Source organism: Monocercomonoides exilis, assembly GCF_001643675.1.
Source record: "Monocercomonoides exilis strain PA203 chromosome Unknown scaffold2-2631571, whole genome shotgun sequence".
Classification (NCBI taxonomy): domain Eukaryota; phylum Preaxostyla; order Oxymonadida; family Polymastigidae; genus Monocercomonoides; species Monocercomonoides exilis.
Window position 1 is genome coordinate 1790690 of NW_027150547.1, and position 23798 is coordinate 1814487.

Sequence of the window (23798 nt, forward strand, 5' to 3'; positions counted from 1 at the left end):
AAAAACACAAACTAACTCATCTAATAAGAATTTCACAAGATACAAAATATTTATAAACAACATACTTTCCTACGGCAAACTTAATTTAACATCTTCACCACCAAGGCATCCCTCTTTGAAAACCTTCGTCCCCAAAACATTCACAACGAGGTCTATTATAGACCAATAAATCCGGACGAGAATTTCCAGCAAAGAACCTACGAGGCTCACTGTAGCGCTGCTTTTGCTGTGGCGTGCGCAAAGAATCGGATGTTGCATCAGTTTCAGGTGGCTGATTATCCGAAAGATAAATCGAATTGACGGAAGGTAGCAAATGATCATCAACAAGAAGGCTGTAAACAGCAGAAGAAGTCATTTGCTGCGAGCCAAACAAATCTAGTGAATGAAGCGAAGGAAGATTAGCATGCAGGCAATGAAAAAGACCATCAGGAGTTAGAAGTGGGCACCTACGAAGAATCAAATGAGTAAGTGTTGGAAATGTATCAACGACAACAGTAACAATTTTATCTGTTAACGTCAAACAATCGGTAATTATAAGCTTTGTTAACCCTCCCCACACACGATCTTTTTCTGGATTCCATCTTGCTCCAAAAGCAAAAGCTAAAACATGTTCTCCTGTTAAATTTGATCTCGGGAATTCAAATGTCTGAAGCGAGGTTGTTTGCGTTTGCAGCGACTGTGCAAAAGTGAATAATGAAAGTGAAGTCACTTCCTTTGCAGTATCCGAAGTGCAATTTCCCTTCTCAACTTCCTTTTCTGTGCTTTCTACAACATCATCTTTTACAGCCCATCCACCTGTGGACGCTTCCAAAGTGAAAGTTCCAGATAGAGATAAAAATCGAAGATTAGATGCATTCTGAGCTAACTGGCGGAATCCATCGACTGACAACGTTCCTCCGCGAAACGAGAGATAAGTCAAACGAGATGCAAGAGGCACTAATCTAGGCAGAGAGCGCTGTGCAGACGGCAGGGACCATGACTGTACACCTGGTGCGCTCTGAATTGATAGGCGAGAAGAGGGAGTTGTAGATGATGATACATAAATAGAAGAGGGCGAACTTTCGGGTGTTGGGGTAGCTGAAGGAGAATTATCAGAAGCTTTGGGCAAATTAATTGAAACAGCAGGAGATGAGATATTTGATGGCGAATTAAGAGGAGGAGTGGAATATATTGACTGAAAAGCTGAAGATGGGCTTTTGACATGCTTTGATCCTGTTGTGAATGGGGAGTATCCTTCCTCAAAATCTTCGTCCCTCAATCGTTTTCTTTTTAAAGGTTGTAACAAACTAGAAATAGGATTGTCTTCTTGTGAATTTTCTTTTGTTCCATGCTTTTTCAGTGATTTTCCAGAAGGCTGATCCGAATCAATATCCATTTTTCTGTTCATTTTCTCCATCAACTCCATTTCAGCTAATTCATCACTCAAACCCTTGTTAAAAAGTTCATCATCTTCAATCTCTTCTCTTTGCCATATTTCCGCCTCTTGTTGCTCATCTGCTTCATCCTCTGCCAGAAGCTTTACTTTTATTTCCTCGTCATTCTCATTTGGATCTTGAAGCATGCGTCTCTCCATCTTTCTCTTTTCTCTGTTTTTCCTTCTTTTGCTTACTGCTAATCTTCTCTTGCACATCCTAATCCGTGCATCTTGTACTGCCTCCTGCCCCCATTCCACACACAGCCCGTTTACAAGATCATCCAGGGCTCCATTGGAAGACAGCTCAAGACAACTCAAATCTTTCAATCCAGACAGAAGTCTCGCTGTTTCTGAAGAAGACAGAAGTACATTCCCATAGCTGAGACGCAGCACTTTCAGCTGTTCGCAGCCTGCCACAATACGCCCAACTTCTCTTGATGTGATGTGGTCAATAATCAAACATTCTAAATCCTTGCAATGCAAAGCGATATACGAAATGACTTTTGATGTTACACCACATCGCTCAAGTGATAAAGCCTGTTCAAGCGTTTAGTGTTGATTTAGGTCAAGATAATTTTGCAAAATATATTCAATAGTCAAAAATTATATTTTTCAAAATAACAATTAAAAATAGTTTCAAAATTCAATGAAAATATTTCTGAAAGTTTTTGATATCTCTTTTGAAGAATCCATCTAACTTTGAATAAAAACTCCCACGTGTTTCAGCACACATAGTTTGCTTTAAGAAATTTCACACCTTCAAATGCTTACATCCTTCAACAATTGCACAAAGACCCTTTTCAGATATTGCATAACAGTCTGCCATAAACAATATTTCAAGAAGAGGGCAATGAGATGCAATAGCAAAAGCACTTCTGTCAGTCAGTCGATATCCATCTGCGATGTTCAGCTCCCTTAGAGTGAATGAAGGCATCAATTGCGGAGACGGCGTCAGAAAAAATGGATGAGAAGGAAAGAAAAGAGAATTTGTGTGATTTAACTGAGCGGGCTTTTGCTGGGAAGTGATTGAAGGGGATTTGGAGGATTGAATGGAGGATGCAATCAAAGCCGATGAAATGGATGAAGGCGCTGCAGTAGATTGAAGATATGAAGGAGGTGCAGTGAATGAAAATTCCATAGACGGAGAAGCAACGTGAGGTGCAACGACTTGAACAGCAGCAGGCGATGAAGAATAAATTGATGGGGACATTTGAGAAGTATTGAAAGGGGTATAACTAAATTGTGATCCTCGCGTATCATCTGAAAGATTAAGACGGATTCCAAAAGGAACTTTTACTGGTTTTGGATGATGAAGATGTGAAATAGATGTGAATGAAGGTGAATAGGACTTTGATGATGAATGAGAAGGAGAAGGAGCAGATGAAAAAGTCGGAGGAAGCGAGGAAACAGATGCTGAACTCGAAGTTTGTGGTGAAGGTGTTGCAGTTCCTAATATTTGTGGAAAGGAAGATGAAGGGAAAATGTTGGCCGATGCAACTTGGTCGCTTTTTTGTGGTTGTGATAAATTCGAACAAGACAATACGCTCTTGAAATTCTCTTGTTGAGCTAAATTATCAGCAGACGCTGAAGGAGACGAAAAAGAAACAGGAACAGGTGATTTTGCGTTGATAAAAGAAGGATTAACAAAACATCCTGATACAGGATCTGAACGCTCTGCTGAAGAAAAAGAAAGAGTAAACGGAGTTTCTTGTGAAGTTGTGGGCGGAGTCTTATTTGATAATGCATTCGCTGTTGAAAAAACAGAAGAGACCGAAGGAGACGAACCAGGCGGGTGAAAAACAAATGACACTGTTGTTGGTTTAGTTGGGGATCTTGTTGATGATGAGATTGCAGATGGAAGATCAGGTGTTGAAAAGCTAGAAACAGGTGTATAAAACCGTGATAGCGCTGGAGATGGACTATCAGATGGAGGCGAGTTGCAGCTGGGAATCATTGCATTTTCAAATAACATCGTTAAAAGTGTATCTGTTAAATTTCGAAGGCATCCTCCAAGTATCAAACTTAAAAACGAAGCCAAAGCAGATAAGTCAAAAATTAATCATATTTGATTTGATTTTTTACAAAATAAGAAAAAAAAATGTAAACTGTCTCAATGTTCCATTCATGATTGATGGTTTTGCCAATGAAAGAATAAAATCAGGAGATATATTGTTGCATCCGTAAAAGTTAAGCGATTGAAGGTAATGATTGGAAAAAGGAAAAGGATTTTGGTCATTGTACTTTGTAAGGAGTTCTTTGTATGTTCCAACACATCGTAGAAGAGGAGTATGAATGCATCCCCCAAAATCAATCGAAGTAACATAAGGAAATCGAATTGCTTTTATTTTTGCAAAATTTAACAAAATTAAACAAGTTTCAGAAAAATGTTTACAATGAGATGCAAAATACTTTCGATACGTAAAAATGAATAAATTCACACATAGTTTTTCTAGATATGAAAGTGGAAAACAACACGTTATATTTAGAGATGACACGCATAAAGGAATAAGTTCTCTGAACGAATATTAAGGAATTAACGATTTCAAATTGCTTTTTAAAACAAAATATTATTCGCATTTCAAACTTCATCTTTTTATTCACAAGCATTAAATTGTAGATATTGCATAAGTCTTCATCAATGCCACTCGCCACAATCATTGTCCAAAGTTCTTGTGGCAATGAATCGAGCAAGCTATTGGATGCTACATCGTTTAGAATTTATGTAAAATAAAAAAATTTCAAAACACGAATACGATATAAAATTTAGCAAACAAGGAGTTAAAACTCCTGCGCTTTGCATTGTCCTTTTTTTAACTTTAAATAACTTTTTGTATTCTCTCAAAAATATTTCTCCTTAAAATAATTGGATTTTACAATGGGAATTTGATTTTTTTTATGTTTCGTTATTGATGAGCAATAAACGGGCAACACATTTGTAATTTGATTCATTGAAGTTAATGCAGTTCTTTGAATTATGTTTCATTTGTTTATTTTTTTGTTGAAATGGAAAAGAATCTTATTTGTTTCTTTCTTTTTTTTTTTTCGAATTTAATCATGAATTACCTTTTCTTTTTCTTTTTCAATTTCTTTTTCTCTTTCTTTTTTTATTTCTATTTCTTTTTAATTTTTTATTGATAGAAGAACGTTTTCTCAAATTTTTTTTTCCTGCACATATACCTAATTGAAGTTGATGCTGCTGTGCCAAAGTTTTTGTAATAATGATAAATTTCTTGAATAGTGCTTCACCAAAAAAATTATTCCATGATTACTTAAAGCTGCAAAACAAAAATTGCGTTTGTTGAATGTTCAATTGTGAATCGAAGAGAATATCCGTCGAACATTTGATGATTTTGAATTAATGAAGAGTCGATAAAAGCAGAATTAGTTGTTAAAAGATTCTCTGAGACTGATAAATGTTATAATAATTGCTGCGACTCTAATTGCTTGTAAGATGCTCCGTTGATGCTGCTCTACATTGTTCTTTAAATTGTTTCAAAGGTTGAATGAACATGATGACAATGACTGACAGATTGTACTAATTGACTGATAAAGGAAACAAATAGCTTTTGAAATGCCACATCAACGAAGACTTATCCTTTAATGTAGGCATATGGCAAGAACAACAGCTTATTGAAAAATATTTGATTTCTTTGAAAGAATGCAAGACAACCAAATCAATGTCTGAGTTTATGGCGGATCAATGGATTTTGGAGAGCGAGAAGGAGAATTGTTATAAGTTGTATTTTCAGCAGAAGAAGGAGCAGAAGAAGCAGGTGCAGATGGCAAAGAATGCACAGCCGAAGAAGTACTTTTAAGAGGAAGGATTGGAGCACCAGGCAATAGGTCATGCTGCTTCAGTGGTGGAAGCATAGAAGAAGAGATAGAAAGACTGGAAGGAGATATTGTGGAAGAAGATTGCTGAGATGGAGAACGAGAAGTTGGAGAGTATGTCTGCAGATTGGAAGGCGATGATCGGTAAGAGGCTGCTGCAGCATCAACAGTCGAATAAGGCTGCCCTGCTCCAATGACAGTTGGTGACGGAGGCAAATGTCCCGCAAAGCCTGGTGAGTAGTTCATCGAGTATGACGAGCGATTGCTGAAGTAGTTCGAATCGCTTTGATATCCTGAGCTGCCACTGCTGTTACTGTTACTGTTGCTATTGCTGCTGTTGCTGCCTCTGTCCATCCCGCTGTTGACTCTTCCTCCTCTTGATGAGCCTCTTCCTCGCGTGTTCGGATAGGGCTGCCCAGTGACTGTGTTGAACACTTGCGACGATATCATCTTCCTCCTGGGCGCTTGGCTGTTCTGCTGTGATCCAGACTCCCCTGAGTACTTTCCTCTGCCTTTCTCTCCCCTTGTTTCCCTTTGGTCTCTCTCTCTGTCCCTGTCTCTGTCCCTGTCTCTTTCTCTCTCTTTCCCTTTCTCATTCATTTTCTCTCCAACACCCATTCCTGGTGCTAGACCCAGCACTGGACCAGATGGCGCATACGATGTAGAGCGAGCATTCTGCAAGTATGTATTCTGACTGAAAGTCGGTCGTAGATTTGGAGGCGGCAGTGATTCAGGAGAAAGTGGAGACGAAACAACAGAAGAAGCTGGAGTAGATGGCGATGAATTCTGCGAGTGAGAATATGAAAATGTGGCGAATTGTGGCGGAGGCATGGGAACTGTGGAGGAAGGACTTGGGATGACTGGCAATGCATTTGTGCCCAATGGAAGAGAAGGATAGAGAGAGGATGCACTTGAAATGGGAGGAGGATAATGAGACTTGTTTGAAGGAGACAGTTTGCTTGGCGTGGAGCTGTGATCGTTTTCTTCTTGTGCTTTGTGCTCTGTCATCGCTAACGCTGCTGACTCTGGTGCAAACTTTGCCATTGAATTGTACTGATTAGACAGCTCGCGTGAATGGCCTTGATTGTCAGATTGCATTTTATTCAGCTTGGATGGATCTACATTAGTTGTTGGACTGCCATCATGGGCATTTGGCAAGGGAAGCATTGGCTGAATTAACGGGATAGTTGAAAGTGGAGGAACAGATGCTGCTGAAGAGCCATCCACAGGAAACGGAGCATAAGTCAGTGGATGATGCTGATTTGCCACAGCATTCGCCATTGCCATGCCAGGTGAGTTCTTCAGAGGAGCCTGATGCTGCTGAGTAAGCTGGGGTGGGCTCATTCTTTCGTTGCCTGCTTTTTTGCTTGCGTCAGCTGAGCTGTAGTTGAAGTAGATGGGCATATCGGAATGGAGTGCTGCTGCTGCCAATGTTGGATTTCCTCCTGTTTGCCGAGGCTGTCCAAAGAGCGAAGATGAAGGAGACGACAGAGGAGAAAGGAGAGGATAAGAAGACGATATTGCAGACTTGTTTGCAGGGGAATACTGCGGTTTCTGCGAAGACTGAGAAAAAGAAGAAGAAGCAGAAAGTCCGCCCATTGATGGCTTTCCAACAGAAAACGCAGCTGATCGCTGGGGAGGGTCAGGGAGGAGGGCAGGCTGAGATGGTGGGGGAGTCACGGTGGAAGGGGAGCTCTCGTCGTATCCGCTGATTGGGTGGCCATGTGCCGACGATGCAGTGTCTGTGGTGTTAGTTCTGCTGAGCTGGCGAGGATGAGCTGAATGAGCAGCAGGTGGCGGAGGCTGGTAGGCACCTCTGTTGGCATAGGCTAAAGATGGAGAGTAGGATGGATTGGTTAGAGAAGGAGATGGGGAAGAAGAACCAGGTGAGGCATTTGGCTGGTAGGTGTGGAAGGAAGGCGACATCACAGAAGAAATGCCACCAGCAGATGAAGAGACGGATACTGTGGGCGATGAGGCGGCACTACCAGAGGCATTGAATGGTGCCTTTTGCTGTGGATAAGACTGGCTATTCGAATGAGAGTTGAATGGAACAGTCGGAAAGCTTGTTCTTTGAGCAGAGTTGAGCAGCTGCATCACCAATGGAAGGTTCTGGGGAGGATTTGAAGAGGAAGGAGACGAAGAAGCAGAAGCAGAAGCAGAATTTGAAGCAGACGAAGATGGAGATGGACCAAGCTGAAGAGCAGGAGAAGGCAAAGAAGAACCTTGCTGAGAGTTGTCAGACGAGGGCTGTGTTGGAGAAGACGAGGCAGATGAAAGAGAAAGAGAAAGCGAAAAGGCTGTGCCAGATCTGACGAATGAAGCAGCAGTTGTTGAAAGGGGAAGTGTTGTCAAAGGAAGAGGGGCTGATGCATTGGAATAATTAGACTGAGACTGAGACTGAGATTGAGATGCTGTGGTGTCTGCATTTGATGAAGAAGGCGTAGCAGTTGAGTTGGAGTTTAAGTCTGCCCTGTCAGGAGCAGATTCCAGTGCTTCTTTGTCTGAGCCGTCGATGTCTTCGAAGTCAGACAGTGAAGATGAAGACTCAGAATCTGAGTGAGACAAGCCAGGGGGAAGATTGACGGTGTCTGATTCATTGCATCTTGAATGCTCTGAATGGTCTTGCGACGACACAGAAGGAGAAAGCGAAGTGGTTGAAGAGGCCTCAGAAACACGGGAATAGGCAGAGTTTACGCTGGCCACTGAGATTGTGGGTGAAGACGAGGAAGGAGAAGAAGGCGATGAGGAATGAGAGGAAAGTGCAGATGGAGGAGGTGTAGAAGCAGGCTGTATCGATTCTGCCTGGCTTTCTGCTGACTGAGCTGTCTGTTGTGAATCATTGACGGGTGAGGCTAATCTGATGATAGGCTTTCTGCCGCTGAAATCGCTTGGTGTCTCCAGCAATGCTTTGTGTGGCTGGATGTGAAGAGAAGAGGAAGACATGGCAAACATCTGAGTGGAAGAGTCACGAGATGGCTGTGAAGTGACTGCAGTGGCTGTAGTGGAGAGAGAAGGGGGAAATGAGGCAGGGAGAGATGAAGTGGGTAAAGGAAGGGACAAAGATTGTGGTTGTGAGGAAGAAAAGCTTGGTGGAACAGAAGAAGCAGAGGAAGAGGGAGAGGAAGATGGGGAGGAAGAGGAAGAGGAAGAGGAAAAGGAAGAAGAAGAAGAAGAAGAAGATGTTTGAGTATCAGCATCACTTGAATCACTGGCGGGAGCATCACTTCGCAGATGATTCAGCGATGCTCCCGCTGTCGCAAAAAAAGACTGCTGAGAAGCAGACGAAGAGGAAGAAGAAGAGGAGGAGGAGGAAGGAGATGAAGAAGTTGCAGATGGAGGAGGGGGTGGTGGTGGTGGAGAAGGTGCCTTTGAAGGGCTGTTTGTATTGGAAGATTGGTTTGTTGGGGCAAAACTGGCAGCCGGCGGTGATGTGGTTGGCGAGACGGAACCAGAAGATGCCGAAGTGGATGATGAAGTGGGAACAGAAGAGGAAGAAGAGGAAGAAGAGGAAGAAGAGGAAGAAGAGGAAGAAGAGGAAGAAGAGGAAGAAGAGGAAGAGGAAGAAGGGGAAGAGAAGGAAGACGAGTGTGAATGAGACAGCAGTGAGGCGTTCTGAAGGACATTTGATTGGGAGCCAGAGTTGTGCAGAGCAGGGGGTGAGTTCATTGGTGGGGACATTGTCGATGGAGTGTGCTCAGATGGATGATGAGATGGGGTCTTCTGCTGAGAAGTGGAAGAGGGAGACTTCTGGAGAGGGCTGAAGGTGGCGAGATGAGAAGGCTCAGAAGAGGAAGAGGAAGGAGAATAAGAAGAGGAAGACGAAGATGAAGAGGAAGAAGATGAGGAGGAAGGTGAGAAGACTGGTGGATGCAGCGGCGGGTGAGGTGAAGAGACAGGGGTTATGCTGTTGGATGGCACAGAAGCATTGCTTGCAGGCTCAAAATTGACCGATCGATGCACTGAGTCAATGGTCTGTGCGTGAGTTTTGCTAAAATTTGGTACATTCATTGTGATTGGTTCGTTGGAGGAGCCTTCGTGGTGCAGGTCGGGTGAGGCAGAGAACGTGCGAGGGCGACGAGAGGAAAGAGAAAGGGTGTTTGGGGAAGAGTGGGAGGAAAGGCTGTGCTGAGTGGAAGCGTTGCCACCAGAGATGAAAGATGTGGGAGAAGAGAGAGAGATCTGAGAGAGAGGCAGTCCAGGTGTTGAAGGCCCCACGCTGGAGACGCCAGAAGGAGAGTAGATGGAAGAAGGCATCGGAGAAGGAACCTGAGTGAGCATGCCAGAGACAAGAGAAGGAGAGGTGCCAGAGACAGGGGTTATGGATGTGAGGGAGGCAGCAGTCGAGGCTGGAGTGGAGATTGACTGTCTTGCTGCGTCGTCTTCGCTGGACACGTGTGATGCCTTGTCTGAGTTCCGTGCATTGAATATCATGTCCCCTTTCTGTATCATTGCCCTGGTGCTTGTGTCCAGATTAGCAGTTGGTCCACTCAGATGTGGTTGTTCTCCAGATGATGCAAAAGGAGACCCGCCAGCAGAAGGAGAGGAGAGTGTTGTGAAACTGAAGGACTTGCTCTGACTGGGGCTGAAGGGAGACAGCTTGCCTTTGGACGCATCCTTTTTTTGCGATTGGTCCTCGTTCAGAAAGGGCGCGTTGTTTGACGCAGGGAAAGAAGGAAGAATGGGCTGAGTGTATTCTTTTGGGAAAACAGGCGCCTGTGGAGAAAGAGTCAACGATTTACCGTCGTTTTTTTCATCGCTGAGAGAACCAGTTTGCGGCATCTGCTCATTTTGGGGGTTATTTTCCATATTTGCTGAAGATGATGCCAATGCTTGATGTGACCAGCTGGATGCTAATCTTGCTTCTCCGTTGTCACCTGAATGCTCTAAAGGAGAAGGTGTCACTGTGTCTGTGCTGACAGGCATTGAAGCTGCTGCATTTGACTCAGACGATTGGGCTTCTGTGTTGCTGACATTTCCCTTTTCAGCATCAGCAAAAGGCGAGGCAGCATAATTAGCTGTGGCATTTGCATCTTTCTCGTTGCTCTTGTCAGTCTGCTTGGACAGTTTCATATCATTTTGAGGGTTGCTTTGTGTGATTGTTGCCATCAAGGAGGACACTGACGAAAAAGAAGAGGAAGAAGTTGTTTGAGGAGGAGCGGCAGGCAGACGAACATGTAGCGATGAAGAGAATGCTGAAGGAGACGCAGCCTGTCTGGGAGAAGGCAGAGATGAGGGCGTTGTTGATGGAGGCTGCTTCAGAAGTGGGAATGAAGGGATCACTGATTGCGACGCTTGCTGCTGTTGTTGTTGACTTTGTTGAGTCTGTTGAGTTTGCTGTGTCTGTTGCGACTGCTGCTGGAACACTCTCTGCTGACTGGAATAGGTCAGCTGTTGTTGTTGCTGCTGCTGCTGCTGAAAGGACGTGTCTGTCTGTTGTGTCTGTGAGGCAAAGCCCAGCTGCTGCTGATGCGACGAGAACCACTGGGCAGCCTCAGCAAAGTGTGTGGTTGTGTTGCGTGTAGAGGAAGGGAGGTCGCTATTGGGAACAGAGACAGAGTTTAAGAGAGGGAGAGGAGGGACATGTGCAGCGGATGGAGCAGATGCCATTCCGAACGGAATCTGCTGAGGGTTCTGTAACTGCAGCTGGGGCTGCATCTGGTTCTGCCCATATGCGCCTATTGACTGCGCAAGATGTGAATATCCCATTGGTGTGGGAGATGCAACAGAGAGCGGTGTGGCGGGGGCTGTCTGAGCAGCTGCAGCAGATGAGGGAAGCAGGCCAGCCCCGTCTCCTGTTCCGCTGATGATGTTTCTGCCTAGCTCGTACTGCCCTTGAATAGCCTGCTGGATCTGCTGTACTTGCTGCAAAGAAAGACTTCCGTTAATCAGATTGCTGAGATTGTTGCCAGCAGTTGCTTGTGGATGCCCTCCTAATAAAGAGACTGAGTGAACATAAGAAAGAAAGATAGAAAGAAAGTATTATCAGCAAAATTGAATGAAGAATGATTAAAAGGGAAAAGAAAAGAAAAAAACATTTCAATAAGCATTATTTGACTTTTTTTCATAAAACAGAAACACAATCTTTGACAAATATTAAATTGAAATACAAAAATATAATCGCAAATAAAATTGATAACCAACAAAATTGACTCCTAAACGAAAAAACACAACCGCAAAGAGTCATATCAGCAATAATCAAACCTTTCCCGTCGAGTCCCATAGCGTATCCTTGTTGCTGTGCATACGAAGCAAATTCTTCCTTCATCATCATTGGATCAATCCCCTGATTTTTGGCATTAGATTCTGCAATAAGCCTCTGTGCCGAGGTGAAGAATCGTGTGTCGTCAAAGAAGGTGTTCAGAGACAGGCGCAGATGCGAAAATGGCATGTCATATGTCAAAATGCGGCCAAGGAGTGTGGGGAGTGCAAATTCGTTGATTCCGTTCATGGTCTCATACATCATGTTGGACTCATCATACAAACTGCCTTCATCGGGAAGGCCATTCTGAGAGGTGATCATAGACATCAGAGACCGAGGAACAAAAGGTAATGTGTTGTGATGCAGCTTCTTCTCCTCTTTCTCTTTCTCTTTCTCTCCTTCTGTTTTGTTGCTGTTGTTACTGCTGCTACTGCCAGCTGCTGCATTTGATGCAGACGCTGAAGGAGAAGGAGCAGGTGTTGGCGACTGTGCAGGCTTTGTACTTGGCGAAGAAGGTGGCGATGGCGAATGATAATCTCCAGACTCTCTGAATCGTGTGCCCATCAGTGCATTGCACCTGACGTAGAGTGAAGGAGGCAGCGGATCAACCAGCACACGCGACAGCTCGCGGTAGGCGTGGCCGAAGAGCTCCTTGATGAAGTGGTAGTTGTAGGCAGAGCGGGCTGTGTTGTTTGTCTGGTCCAGTGGGTCTTCCACCACAAGTGGATGCTCTCCATGATTCACTCCTTCCAGCAGAATCGCTCTTTTCGTCCGGATCACATCCATCGGAATGTATGAGCCCTCACCCCGCACAGAAATAGCGTATCTTGCATAGGAGAAGCGGGGTTCACCAGAAGGAGGCAGCGGAAGATCTTCAGACTCAGAGTAGAGCTGGTAGAATGTTACTAACAATCTGCCCAGACTCACTTTGCTGGGGTCTTCGCCGAAGTTGCGCTTGAACTGCTGGATGTGTGAGAGGACGAGCAGAGAGAGAGGGTAGCCACTGATACCTCCAGTGTATGGCTCATTCAGCTTGTTCTCGACTAAGTGTGCCTTCACAATGAGGATGATGTAGCGTGCTTGAGGATACACAGTGATCATGCAGCGGAGGAAGTCTGTGTTGATGATGCCAGTGAGCTGCCCGTAACCGATGTCAGAATGAACACCTGTTGGCTCATCTTCCACTTTGATGATGGGAATACGTGCAGAAGAGATGAATTTCGCTTCTTTCACAACTTGGCCTTCGGTTAGAAGCTTGTGCAGATGGGAGAGGAATGAGTGGATGTCGTTGTGGGAGACAGATGGGCCTGGGGGAAGACTGAAGTGGGTGCGCTGAAGCTCTTTGAGGAAGTGCTCGGAGGGTCCTACCGGAGAAGATGAAGAAGAAGAAGAAGAGGAAGAGGAGGATGAGGACGAGGATGAAGATGAAGATGAAGAAGAGGCAGGCTCTTGTTCTATTAGAGGAGATGGTGATGGTTCTAATGAATTGGAAGATGAAGAGGAAGAAGAAGATAATGATGAATTGTTTATAGACAAAGGCGTTGGTGATTGTGTTGCAGATGCTAATGGTGATACAACTTGTTTTTCAGTTGTATTTGAATCTTTATTGTTTGTTGTCAGTGGTTGCGGAATCTTCTCTTTCTCTTCAGCTTCTTCTTTCTCTTCTTTCTCTTCTTTCTTTTCGTTTCCTGAAAGTGCTGAATTCGATTGTGATTCCTTTTCGGCCTCTTCCTCTTTGCTAAGCTTGTCTGCTTTCTCTTCTTCTGAAACTTGTCCAATAAGAGTTTTTTCGGTCTTTTCTGTTATGTTTTCATTCTCTGTTTTTATTTCATCAACTTTATCAACTTGACTTTGAGCGCTTGCTTCTAATTCATCTTGTTTGGCTTCTTTCTCTTTGATTTCTGAAGAAGCATCTGATTTTGTCTCTTGTTCACTCTTTTTCTCTTCCTTTTCGTTTTGACTTTGCTTTTGTTTTTCCTCTTCTTTAATATCCTCTTTTTCTTTTTCCTTAGCATTTTCTTTATTCTCTTCCTTTATTTGTTCTTCTTCCACCATCTTCACATCATTCGTCTCAACTGTGAGTCCTTCATCAGTTTTCGTTGTTATGCTCGTCTTGTTTGGCATTATCACCTTCAGTGCTGTTTCTGTCTCTAGTTTCCCTTCTTTCTTTGGTTCAGCCTTGTTTTCTGCATCTTTCTCTGTACTCTCTGCTTTCATCTCTTCTTCTTTCTGTTCTGCTTCTGAACTTTCTTTGCTTAATTCTTTTGTTGAATTCTTGCTCTCATTTTCTTTGTTATCGTCTGCAGCAACATTTTGTGTCTTCACTTCTTCACTTTCATTTGCAATTGATTGTCCTTTTAATGAATTATTTTGCTGCTGTTCAGTCACTTCTTTGGCAGCCAACAGCTTTTCTTTCTCCTCCTCCTCTTTTTGATGGCTTTCGTTCAATCTTTCCAATTCCTTCTGCTTCTCTCTCTCTTTCCTCTCCTTCTCCTCCTCTTTCCTTTTCTTCTCCATCATTTTGCTCTTCATCTTCTTTTCTCTCCTTATCTTGCTCTCTGGATCCTCCTCTCCTGCCCCTGCATCTTCCGCACTCCCTGCTGCCCCAATAGCACCTGCCCCGCCAGCTGCAGCTGAAGACGCATCCAACATAGAAGCCGACGAGGACGAAGTAGAAGCTAACCCCGCTGCTGCACCAGCTGCTGCTCCTGCTGCTGCTGACAAGGCAGAAGGAGAAGCAGCAGGAGTTGTCAGAGCCTTGCGAATTTCCTTAAGAAAGTGGTGTTCAGCGCGCCGTGGCTCAGCAAAGCGGTAGAAGTCCTTCAGCCCTGGGGCAACGAGGTTGTTTGGAGGAGAGAGGTAGTTCTCGCACAGCACAAGAGGAGACGAGAAGTCGAGGATGTGCTGCACCTCTGAAGACAGAGGGACCGAAAGCAGCTCCTTCAGATTGATCACCTGCGAAGGCGTGGTGAATGGCACATCTGCTGAGCTGTCCTCAGGAAGTGGAGAGTCAAATCCGAAGTTCGGATTCGCGTTCTCTTCGATCTTCAGCGCGATCTTCGTGTCGCAGTTGCATTTGCGGTGGAAGAGTACAGCGCCGCAGGTGTGGCACACTTTGACCTTCACGTGGTGGCTGTGGAAGGATGCTATGCCTTGTCCGATTCGCCGCCTCAGCGTCGTCATCAGGCTGTGTGCTGCTTGTGATGGTGGTGCTATTTTGAAGTTCGTATGCTCATTCTCGTTCTTTTCGGTCTCATTCTTCTCCTTTTCGGCTTCGTTCTTTTCACCTTCTTTTTCCTCTTGTGTACGTCTTGTGCTGTCATCTGTGCTTGCAATGCTTGCAGCATTTCCTGTTTCCTCCTCCATTTTGAACTTGTCTCCGTGCCAGCACTGAAACAGCGAGCGCATAATCCTCTGGCAGCGCTGGATGTATCTGTGCTGCTCCACAGTTATGATCACAAGATCGATATCTGACCGCGGGAGAGACAAGTACGAGGAGAAGGAGCCATACACACAGAGCAGCAGAGATGGGTTCACTTTATGCACGCACGAGAGGATTCTGTTGATGAGGTCGAAACGCGCCAGGCAGTCGGCTTTGGAGAGCGACATGTATGTGTAGAAGTTGAGGATCTCCTGAGTGAGCAGGTCTTCGCGAACAACCTGGTTAGACGCGCAGATGGAGAGAAGCTTGACGTGTGTGTTGTTGTAGCAGAAGGGGATGGGCAGTCTGTTGTGTGTGTGCAGCGCCAGAGACGGCGGAATGGCATTCGCACCAGACAAAGCTGAAGTGTAGATTGAAGCAGTAGACAAGATGTTTGTGTTCCCCGTTGTGGAGGATGGTGTGATTGAAGGCGAAGGCGAGGGAGTCTGCGGCATTTCAGCTGCTTCTCCTTCCTTCGCAGCCTCAAAGGGACGCAGCTTCTTCAATGCCAGTTCTCTGTGCTTCTTTCGCGTCTCAAAGTTCAACCGCCAGCTGACAGACTTGCTCCCAGTCAGCCAGTAGTCCTCCTCAGGCCTCACCACCACCGAGGCAAAGTTGTTGATGCGTTCTCTGTCTGAATGCGTCAGCTGTGCCAGCGACGCTGTCAGACTCGCCTTTGTGAGTGTCTGCAGCAGCGAGGACGGTGCAGAGTACGGGTCGAGGTAGTCGTACAGCCCATTGGGCGTCTTCATCCACGGCACCTGCGCCATCTGATGATCCACCTCAGTCAGGGGCACCAAATAGTTGTCGTCCAGAGGCTCAGACGAGATCACGCGGAGCGGAAAGGGCTGCTGGCATTTGTCCTGGAGTGAGTTGAAGTACAGGAAGAAGTGCCTGTTGATCAAGAAAAGAGGCGAAAGAGGAGAAGGAATCTGACGAAGGATCTCTTCGGCTGCGCTGGTTGTGATCTTTTTTGGCTCTATTTGATATTGTGGCAGGATTTGCTGCTGCTGCTGGAGCTGCTGCGAAGACTGTGTTTGTGACGTCAAAAAGGATTGCTGGTGTGTGTGGAACAGAGACTGCTGCAGCTGGCTGGGGTGTGTGTATTGCTGGTTGATGTCTGAGCTGAAGGTGCTGCTGAGCATCCCACTGCTGCTGGCCATTGCGGCAGCTGAAGAGCGCTCCATTGGCGGAGGAAGGAGGTGGCTCGGCACCACAAAGGGAGGTGCCTGTTGAGGGAGGAGAGAGTTTGGTGTGGTTGGAGTGGTTGTTGGCGGAGGGACAGAATGGTTGTGTGCTGAGAGAGCAGACGAGACTGGTGGGAGCGAAGGAGCAGAAGGCAACTGGACTGAAGGTAGATGCGCTGCTGGGTGATGGGCAGCAAGAGAATGAACCTGTTCTTGTTGTTGTTGCTGCTGTTGCTGCTGGAACTGCTGAAGTGCCTGTAGCTGCTGAAGTGCCTGCAGCTGCTGCTCGGCTGTGAAGCCTGCTTCGCCCATGCCATTTCCCTGGAGAATGACCTGAATCCCTGCTGGTGTCGACAAAAGAGCAGCAAGGCTCTGCGCGCCCATGTCTGACGGCTGCATCTGCTGCCCATTTGCAGCCAAAGAGCTCAGCGCCTGTGCTGAGGAAGGGTTGCCAAGCATCGACTGGGGTGTGAATGAGGAGATGCCTGAAGTGTTGGTGAGGCTGGTGGCTGTTGAGGACTGCGACTGGTAGAAGGAGTATTTCGGAAGAATAGCAGGAGGTGCTGGAGGAATGGTTGCAGGAGCGTTCTGATGATATTCAGTCGCAAGTGGCAGTGATGAAGAGCCAGAAGAGGTAGATGATGATGATGATGTTGTTGTTGTTATTGTTGAATTGGCTGAGTTAGGTACAGCTGCTTGTGGTAATGATCCAGGAAATGAAGGAAGGTTGTCAGAAGGCGCCTGTACTGGAGGAAGGAACGAGTGCTGCTGTTGTTGTGTGGGTGACTGAGAAATTGGCGGATGCAAAGGAGGAAGAGAAGATTGTGTCGATCCAGTGCCTTGTGAAAGAGAAGTCAATGATGATGTCGATGATGACGGATTCGATTGCACATGCGAAAACGTAGACTGAGAAGGAGGATGGGGTTGAGCTACGTTGAGCAGCGGGGTGAATGAAGGAGACATCACAGAAAGTGACTTTTCAAGCAAAGAAGTGACAGGCGGGTGCTGGTTGGGAAGAGACTTAGGCGGAGAATGCGCACGATGCGGATGAGGATACGAAGGAGGCGGGAAGTATTTCTGTGAGGAAGAAGGCGGAGTGGGCAGAATTGCAGCTGACGAAGCAGCCGGCGACGAAAGAGCAGAGGAGTTTGCACTGGCAGTTGATGCTGCGCCAGCAACCGATGGCGAAATAGAGACAGCTGGAGACGGTGGCTGAGACGCAGCCAGTGATTCAGCCTGGTGAGACTGAACAGGAGTTCCCATTGCATACGTCTGGTGCGGTGGCTGGAAAAGAGGAGTTGACGAAACAAGACCCTGCGATGAGCTGTTCTGTGAATGAGAACCTGCTCCAAACGAACCAGAAGACTGATGCGAGTATGTCCCATTCATTTCGGATTGGTGACTGGATATTGGATGCGGCTTTTGTATTGTCACAAGAGAATTTGAATTGTTATTCTTTTGCGGGTTTATGTAATTCAGAGGAAATTGCACAATTTGAGTATTTGGTAATAAAGGTGATTTTGATTGATCAATCGGAGCTTGCTTCAAACTTTCCTTTGATGATGATTGAAAGGATGAATGAATTCGAGGTGATTGAGGTTTAGAAGAATGAGGCAATGCTTCCATTACAACTTGTGAAGAAGAAGATGTTAATTGACCCAAGCTTGTTGATGATGAAGAAGTGGATTGAGGTTTTGAAGGTTGTTGCGCAAATTGTACACCTTGTGTATGCTTTGGTGATTCGATTGCTTGAAATTGTTTCGATTGCTGATTTTGCTGGGGTGAATGTATTAAAGGAGGAGATGATTCTTTTCCTGGATTTTGAATAGTTCGATATGTGTGTTCTTCTTTCTGTTCGGATAAAGTTGAATAATCTTCTTGGTTTTGCATGTCTGATGTTTGTTGTTGACTTTGTTTTATTGGTGGAGTCGTTGGATTTGGCGATTGTCTCGGTGGAGTTTGCTTTTTTCTATCTTTCGGCTTTGATTGCTTCGCTTTCATATCAAGTTCTTCATTTCCAGAATCTACACTCTGTTCTTCGACTTGTTCAAAATCAAAAAATGATTTTTCAGATTGTTCTGTAATTTTTGTTTCTTGTTTGTGTTTGGAAATTTCTAAATCTCGATTTTCTTTGCTTTTTTCCAATGATTCTCGTTGTAGCGAAGTGAGTGGCACCTTCTGCATCCTTTTATCTCTAGACGTAGCAGAGGAAGAAGGATTTGGCAGGACAGTTTCCTGCCCGGACGAAGATTGGTTCATAAAACCTCCTCCATTTCCTTGTGGTTGAGAAGCTTTTTCTCCTTTTCCTTTTTTTCCTCCTTCCTTTTTGCCTCGTTTAGATGATTTTGAAGTTGTTTCCATCATGTCCAAGAGGACAAAGATGCAATTTGATCAACCACAGTAGATCGTAAACACTGATCTGAGTTATTATAATAATTATGCGGGGAATTGATCAATAATAAACATCAAAAACCTTAATCTTGGATGCGGATATCCCTAGTCTAAAAATGATATACCGCGTGTTATTTTATTTGCATGGTGTAAAGGCAAAATGAAATAATAAATAAAATTTGTTAAAATTGATGATGTGAAGAATAATAATAAAAATAACAATAAATAAATAAAAATAGATAGTCACATTTTAAACAAAATCTTCCAAATATTAATCAAAAATAAAAAACTACCCTCCACGAACGCATGTGGCATTTTTCCGATGTTTCATAAAACAATTGCTAAAACCATTCTTTTTTCTCATCTTTTAGCTTTTTCTTGCTAGCTTTTCATTCGCCCTTACTGTTCTTTGATGAAGCAGCTGATCAGTAAATGCGTTCTGCCAACCAACTGCTCTGCACACCTCTTCCAACACCAAGAGCGCTTTCTCTTTATCGTTTAACGTCCCTTTCGCCTGCTCCTCCTTTGAGAGCTCACCCACAGTCACATTCTTCACAGACTCGATTGTCTTCATCAGAAGCCCCACTGATGACAGTGGCTGTGCTGCAGCTGCTGCAATCACATCTTCTTCTGTCTGCTCCTGCGCTGTGCTGCTGCCAAATGACGGGGAAGCAGGGTCCTTTTGCTCTGCACATCCCATCGCATCCACAGAAAACACGATTCCCTCTGCAAGCACATGCAGATTGTTCTCAAACCCGCCCATCGCATCGATCCAGGAGCTCTGCACATCTCCTTTCTTGATGCTGAACAGGCACAGCGTCAGCGCCTGGGGCAGCAGCTTGCAAACCTCCCTCTGCGCATCGTTCGCTTTCTGTGCATCATCTGTGCTGCCGATGTGCGAGACGTATGCAAAGAACGGGGCATCTCCTCTTCTTCTCCTGCCGAGGAGTGGGGCAGACGAGGTCGAGCAAAGCGAGGCAGGCAAGATGTGTGCTGCTGTCGGTGCAAGTGAGCGCACAAACGTGTCTGTGTCTGCAGACGTGGGCGGAAGCGCATACATGTCACACACTGAAGAGAGGGTGCTGTGTGGATGCAGCTCCTGCGATGTCTGTGAGGCAGCAATCGATCTCAAAGTGGATGCTGTCACTGGGTGCTGTGTAACAAACGCAAAATGCACCCCTTTTCTCAGCTGCTCCACCAGACACACACCACTCCCTGCACTCAAAAGAGGAGCCAAGCACTCTGCTTTCTCTTTTCCTTTCAGCTGTTTGAGTGACGTTTCGCATTTCTCTGATAGTTCTGCTGTGTTCTTTGCGCTGTCAATAGAATCAAGAAGCGCCTTCTGGTCTTTAACAAACTGCCCAATGTGCCCAACACACCTGGCAAGATGCTCCCTCTCAATAGACGATGCAATGTACTCTGTTCCCAGCGGTCCAAGAAGCATGCCCACAAATTGGAGCTCTCTCCCACTCGCTATCTGCTCAATGCGCTTGGCTATTTGATAGTTTGCTGTGGCTGACGAAGAGGCTGAGCCAGAGGCCGTTGGCCCTTTGACTGCTGCTGCAAGCACAGGCATCGGGATGAACCCTCCTTCCACGCGAGAGAAGACAACAGGTGCTTCTGAATTCAGCAGAATTTCTCGGCAGAGTGTGTCGCAGTAGAAACGAGAGTACAGCTCTGTCAGGTATCCGCGGGCAGGCAAAAGAACAGAGTTCTCCAGAATATGCGCTTTTGAGTGAGCAGAAGCAGAAGCAGAAGCAGCAACAGCAGGAAGTGTGGATGAAGAGGCTGAATTCGCCACAAGAGACGACACGCTCCTCTGGTTAGAATCTCCTTCATCTCCTTCTGCGCTTTGGAACGCAGTTGCATCGACAGAAGGCATCGAACGTTCAGCGCCAAACAATCTGTGCATCCAGACAGAAACAGGCATCGAGCCATCGATCAGAAGCGACGCTGGCATTGGCGCAGTCGACGGCGGGTGGCAGAGATGGAGCAGCACACGCTGGGCAACAGCCACCACAGGAAGCAGAGGATAGCTGCTCTGAAGGAGGTGCTTCACGTTCTCGCAGCAGCAGCAGATCGAAGACAGGCACATTGATGGACTCACTGGCCATTCAGACTCCTGCAGCGAGCCACTTACTGATGCCCCTCCTTTCTCGCCTTTCTTTCCTTTTGCTTTGACATTGGAGGAGGCAGACGCTGAAGGCGGAGAAACAGGAGGATTCCACCATTCAGATGGCTTCACTGCCTCGATGGAGATCTGCTTCAGAATTGGCTCTTTGTCCTCCGCGGGTATAACCGACTTGCCTTTTCCTGAATCAGATTCTGGTGAAGGAGTGCTTGCCTGCATTGGCGTTGCTTCGCTTTCCTCTTCCGCAGACGATGTTCCATCGAATTCTTCCAGCAGCCTCTTGAGTTTGTTTGGCGCTTGTGGGTCGAACACAGCAAATCTCGGGAGCGACGCATAATAAGGACAATCCGCAGCCAGTTTTGTGATCAGTGCAGAAGAATTGCCGTAGTTGAATGGCTGAGCATTATCTGAGCTGGCGCAGTGAGCAAAGTAAGCACAAAGAAAGCGACTGAGCACATTTGAGAGATATCCAGTAATGTCGATATCGCCTGAGGGAAGATGGACCACTCCATCAGGATCGGCTGCTCTGCCAAGAGATGTTGGATGCAATGGCAGGAATTCCTTTGGATTAGAAGAAGATGATGATGATGGAGACAATGATGATGATTGTGTATCAACACCATTTGCATTGGCTGGTGTTCCAGTCAGAGACAGCAGCGCCTTCAGAAGAGCAGACAGTTCAGCCTGCATCAGTCTGTCCTGTGACGCATCGTCTCTTTGGCTGAACACAGCTTCCACACCCAAAAAGCTGTCTTTCTCTCCCAAAGAGCGTTGGTGCATCTCTTTTTCTACTCTTTTCTGTGTAATTGTGACAATCAAGCACTCAGCCATGCGTACTCCTGCAGAGATGAATGTCTTGAGCCAGCTCTGAGCATACTCGCGCCGCAGCGTCTCAGTGACGAGGGGCACAAGTGGATGGCTGTTGAACAGAAATGTTGGCGAAGATATGAGAGTCGCCAGAGCAGATGAGGACACAGGAACACGGAGAATTGTGTTTGGCGTCTGGCACGGGATGCCTGAGAGTGATACAGAAGACGGGGTAGCTGAGGCTGTAGAAGAGGAAGGAGAAAGCATCGGGGCTGAAAAACATTTGCAGAATATGCTGAAGAGTTTTGGGAGGTTGCCTTCTGCAACAGCAGGCAGAGACAAATCAGACAAAAGATGAGCAAATAATTCTTCGTCTGCCAATTGGATGTGTCCAACTGCAGATGAGATAGCAGTATACAGCGGGGTGATGGAGGCTGTTGAGGATGAGGAAACAGACGAGGCAGATAGCTGCTCGAGTGTTCGGAGTAATTCCAAACGAACAATAAACAAAGGAGACGGCGAAGAATTAGATTTTTCTGATGAAGATGATTCCTCATCAGCAATCTTTTCTAAAAAGGCTCCTGCTTTGTGAATCGCAGAACATGCGCCTTTGATCTCTTCCAGATCTCCTCTTGCCTTTTTTGAGGCAGAAAGCAGAGCGCGAGCATCTGTTGTTGCAAGCACTTGTGTATAGAAAGTTTTCATGGATTCTGAATGCAACGACAGCAGCGAACTAAGTTGATGGATCACATCCACCAGATTGGCAACAGACGCTGGGTCGTCAAAATAGCATTCTTTTTCCTTCTTCCCCTTTCGCGAAAAGAGCCTTCCGTGCAGGCCCAGTGCGCGCTGGCACTCGAAGACAGAAAGAGAGAGCAGAGCGAGGCAGCTCTGGACTGCAACAGCCGACAGCACTTTCCCTTCCTCTGCGACGGTGTCGAGCAGTCTGCGCCCAGTGGTTATCAGCAGCGCCCGCCGCTGTGCCATCACGCCTGGCAGCGTTGCCACAGCAGCGTCGCCTGCTTTCTGGGGCATGTCCTTGTCGATGCTGAGGCCTTTCACCTTCAGTCCAGAGAGTGCACAGTCAAACAGCAGAGCGACGCTGATGGTCTCTCCTCCGAATAATGGAAGCACAAGCTGTGTCTTCACTAGCTGCTCCATCAAATGCAACCGCTTCTGTGAAGTAATCAATGAAGGGCATGCACTCAGTGCATACACTGCAAATTTCACTGAAGAAGAATAGCTCTGAAGCTGAGTTAATCCAGGCTGTTCAAAAGGCTCCATCCCCTCGAAATTTCGCTCAGGCATCAATTCAGCTTCTTCCGCATCGTCAATAACTTTCGTTCCTTCTTCGCTTTCAGATTTCTCTGAAAACCCTTTTAAACTGGGTAACAGATCAAATCCGTCACATAATGATATTGGTCCTTTCCAGCTCAAATTTTTCAACTGATTGCCCATGTTGATGTTTTCTTCAATATTCGTGAGTGTAAGCTCAAAAACGGATTTCAATTCCTTAATCTCATCAACGATGCAAGAGCAGGGATCCATTTGTTGAAATCGTTTGAAAAACTTTTTTACACTTTATTTCACAAAAGAAAAAAAGTTGTAATAAAAAAAGTTATTTCACAATCAAATTGTATTAATTAAAAAAATACACGCAAAGGCAAACATATCATCTTTTTCAGTAGATTCCTTGTTAATAGCTTTGCAGCACGCATAATAAGAACCGACAATTTGCTTGAATTCTGCAAACTTTGCCAGACATATATGTATTTCAACAAAATTGATAAACCCTCTAGTAAATAATTTTATTAATTCGTTATTCTTTTAAAGTCATTGGGCAAAAAAAAAAAAGCTACAAAAAGTTTATCAAGTACAAATAATGAAACCTTATCATCTGTTAATAATTTACCAAATTCCATGAGGATGCTTGAATATGCATTTCTAATTTCGACAAATGATGCAGCAAGATCAGCAAAAGGTGATAAAGCAGATAAAACGTCTTCTTGTTTTATCTTTGATTTTGCAAGATTTGAAATCTTCAAAAAAAACAACAAATGCACATTTGATATTTCATTGCAATTCAAAGCTATAATCATTTAAATAAATCAGCTTTGGCATGCCTTACTAGAATCAGCATCGAATTCTGAAGAATTTGTAAGTGGCCAACATTTCTTCAATTTCATGGAATTGATGATTTGCGGTTGCAACTTTTCAGTTTTATAATGAATGGAATACAAATGCAACTGATTCAGTAAAGCACATGAATGCTCTTCTAAAATTATAAGTCTGTCTATTAATGACATTTTAATGAAGGTACAATCTGATCTGATTTCGTAAAAGAAAATTAAATTACCATTTTTTTTCTTAGTTGTTATAAATATAAAATAAGAATACGTAAATTAGCAAGTATG

General features: G+C 45.2%; 3 protein-coding genes across 3 annotated transcripts; all 3 read right to left on the reverse strand.

The window, feature by feature from the left end:
- Positions 1–94: 94 nt before the first annotated feature.
- Positions 95–4214, reverse strand: MONOS_387 (uncharacterized protein; the record flags this gene model as incomplete). Its single annotated transcript, XM_067873896.1, has 6 exons — positions 95–1951; positions 2172–3435; positions 3521–3752; positions 3855–3928; positions 3999–4116; positions 4187–4214. 6 exons carry the CDS (start codon positions 4212–4214, stop codon positions 95–97), a joined length of 3573 nt encoding a protein of 1190 aa, XP_067735914.1.
- A 166-nt stretch (positions 4215–4380) lies between these two features.
- On the reverse strand, positions 4381–18457 carry MONOS_386 (putative non-canonical poly(A) RNA polymerase PAPD5/7). Its single transcript, XM_067873885.1, has 2 exons — positions 11450–18457; positions 4381–11190 (listed from the first exon to the last, which is right to left on the reverse strand). Exons 1-2 carry the CDS (start codon positions 18417–18419, stop codon positions 5102–5104), a joined length of 13059 nt encoding a protein of 4352 aa, XP_067735915.1. The 5' UTR covers positions 18420–18457; the 3' UTR covers positions 4381–5101.
- Positions 18458–18529: 72 nt separating this feature from the next.
- MONOS_385 (uncharacterized protein) lies at positions 18530–22932 on the reverse strand (the record flags this gene model as incomplete). Its single annotated transcript, XM_067873874.1, has 1 exon — positions 18530–22932. The coding sequence occupies one exon, from the start codon at positions 22930–22932 to the stop codon at positions 18814–18816; it is 4119 nt and encodes a 1372-aa protein (XP_067735916.1). The 3' UTR covers positions 18530–18813.
- Between the last annotated feature and the right edge of the window lie 866 nt (positions 22933–23798).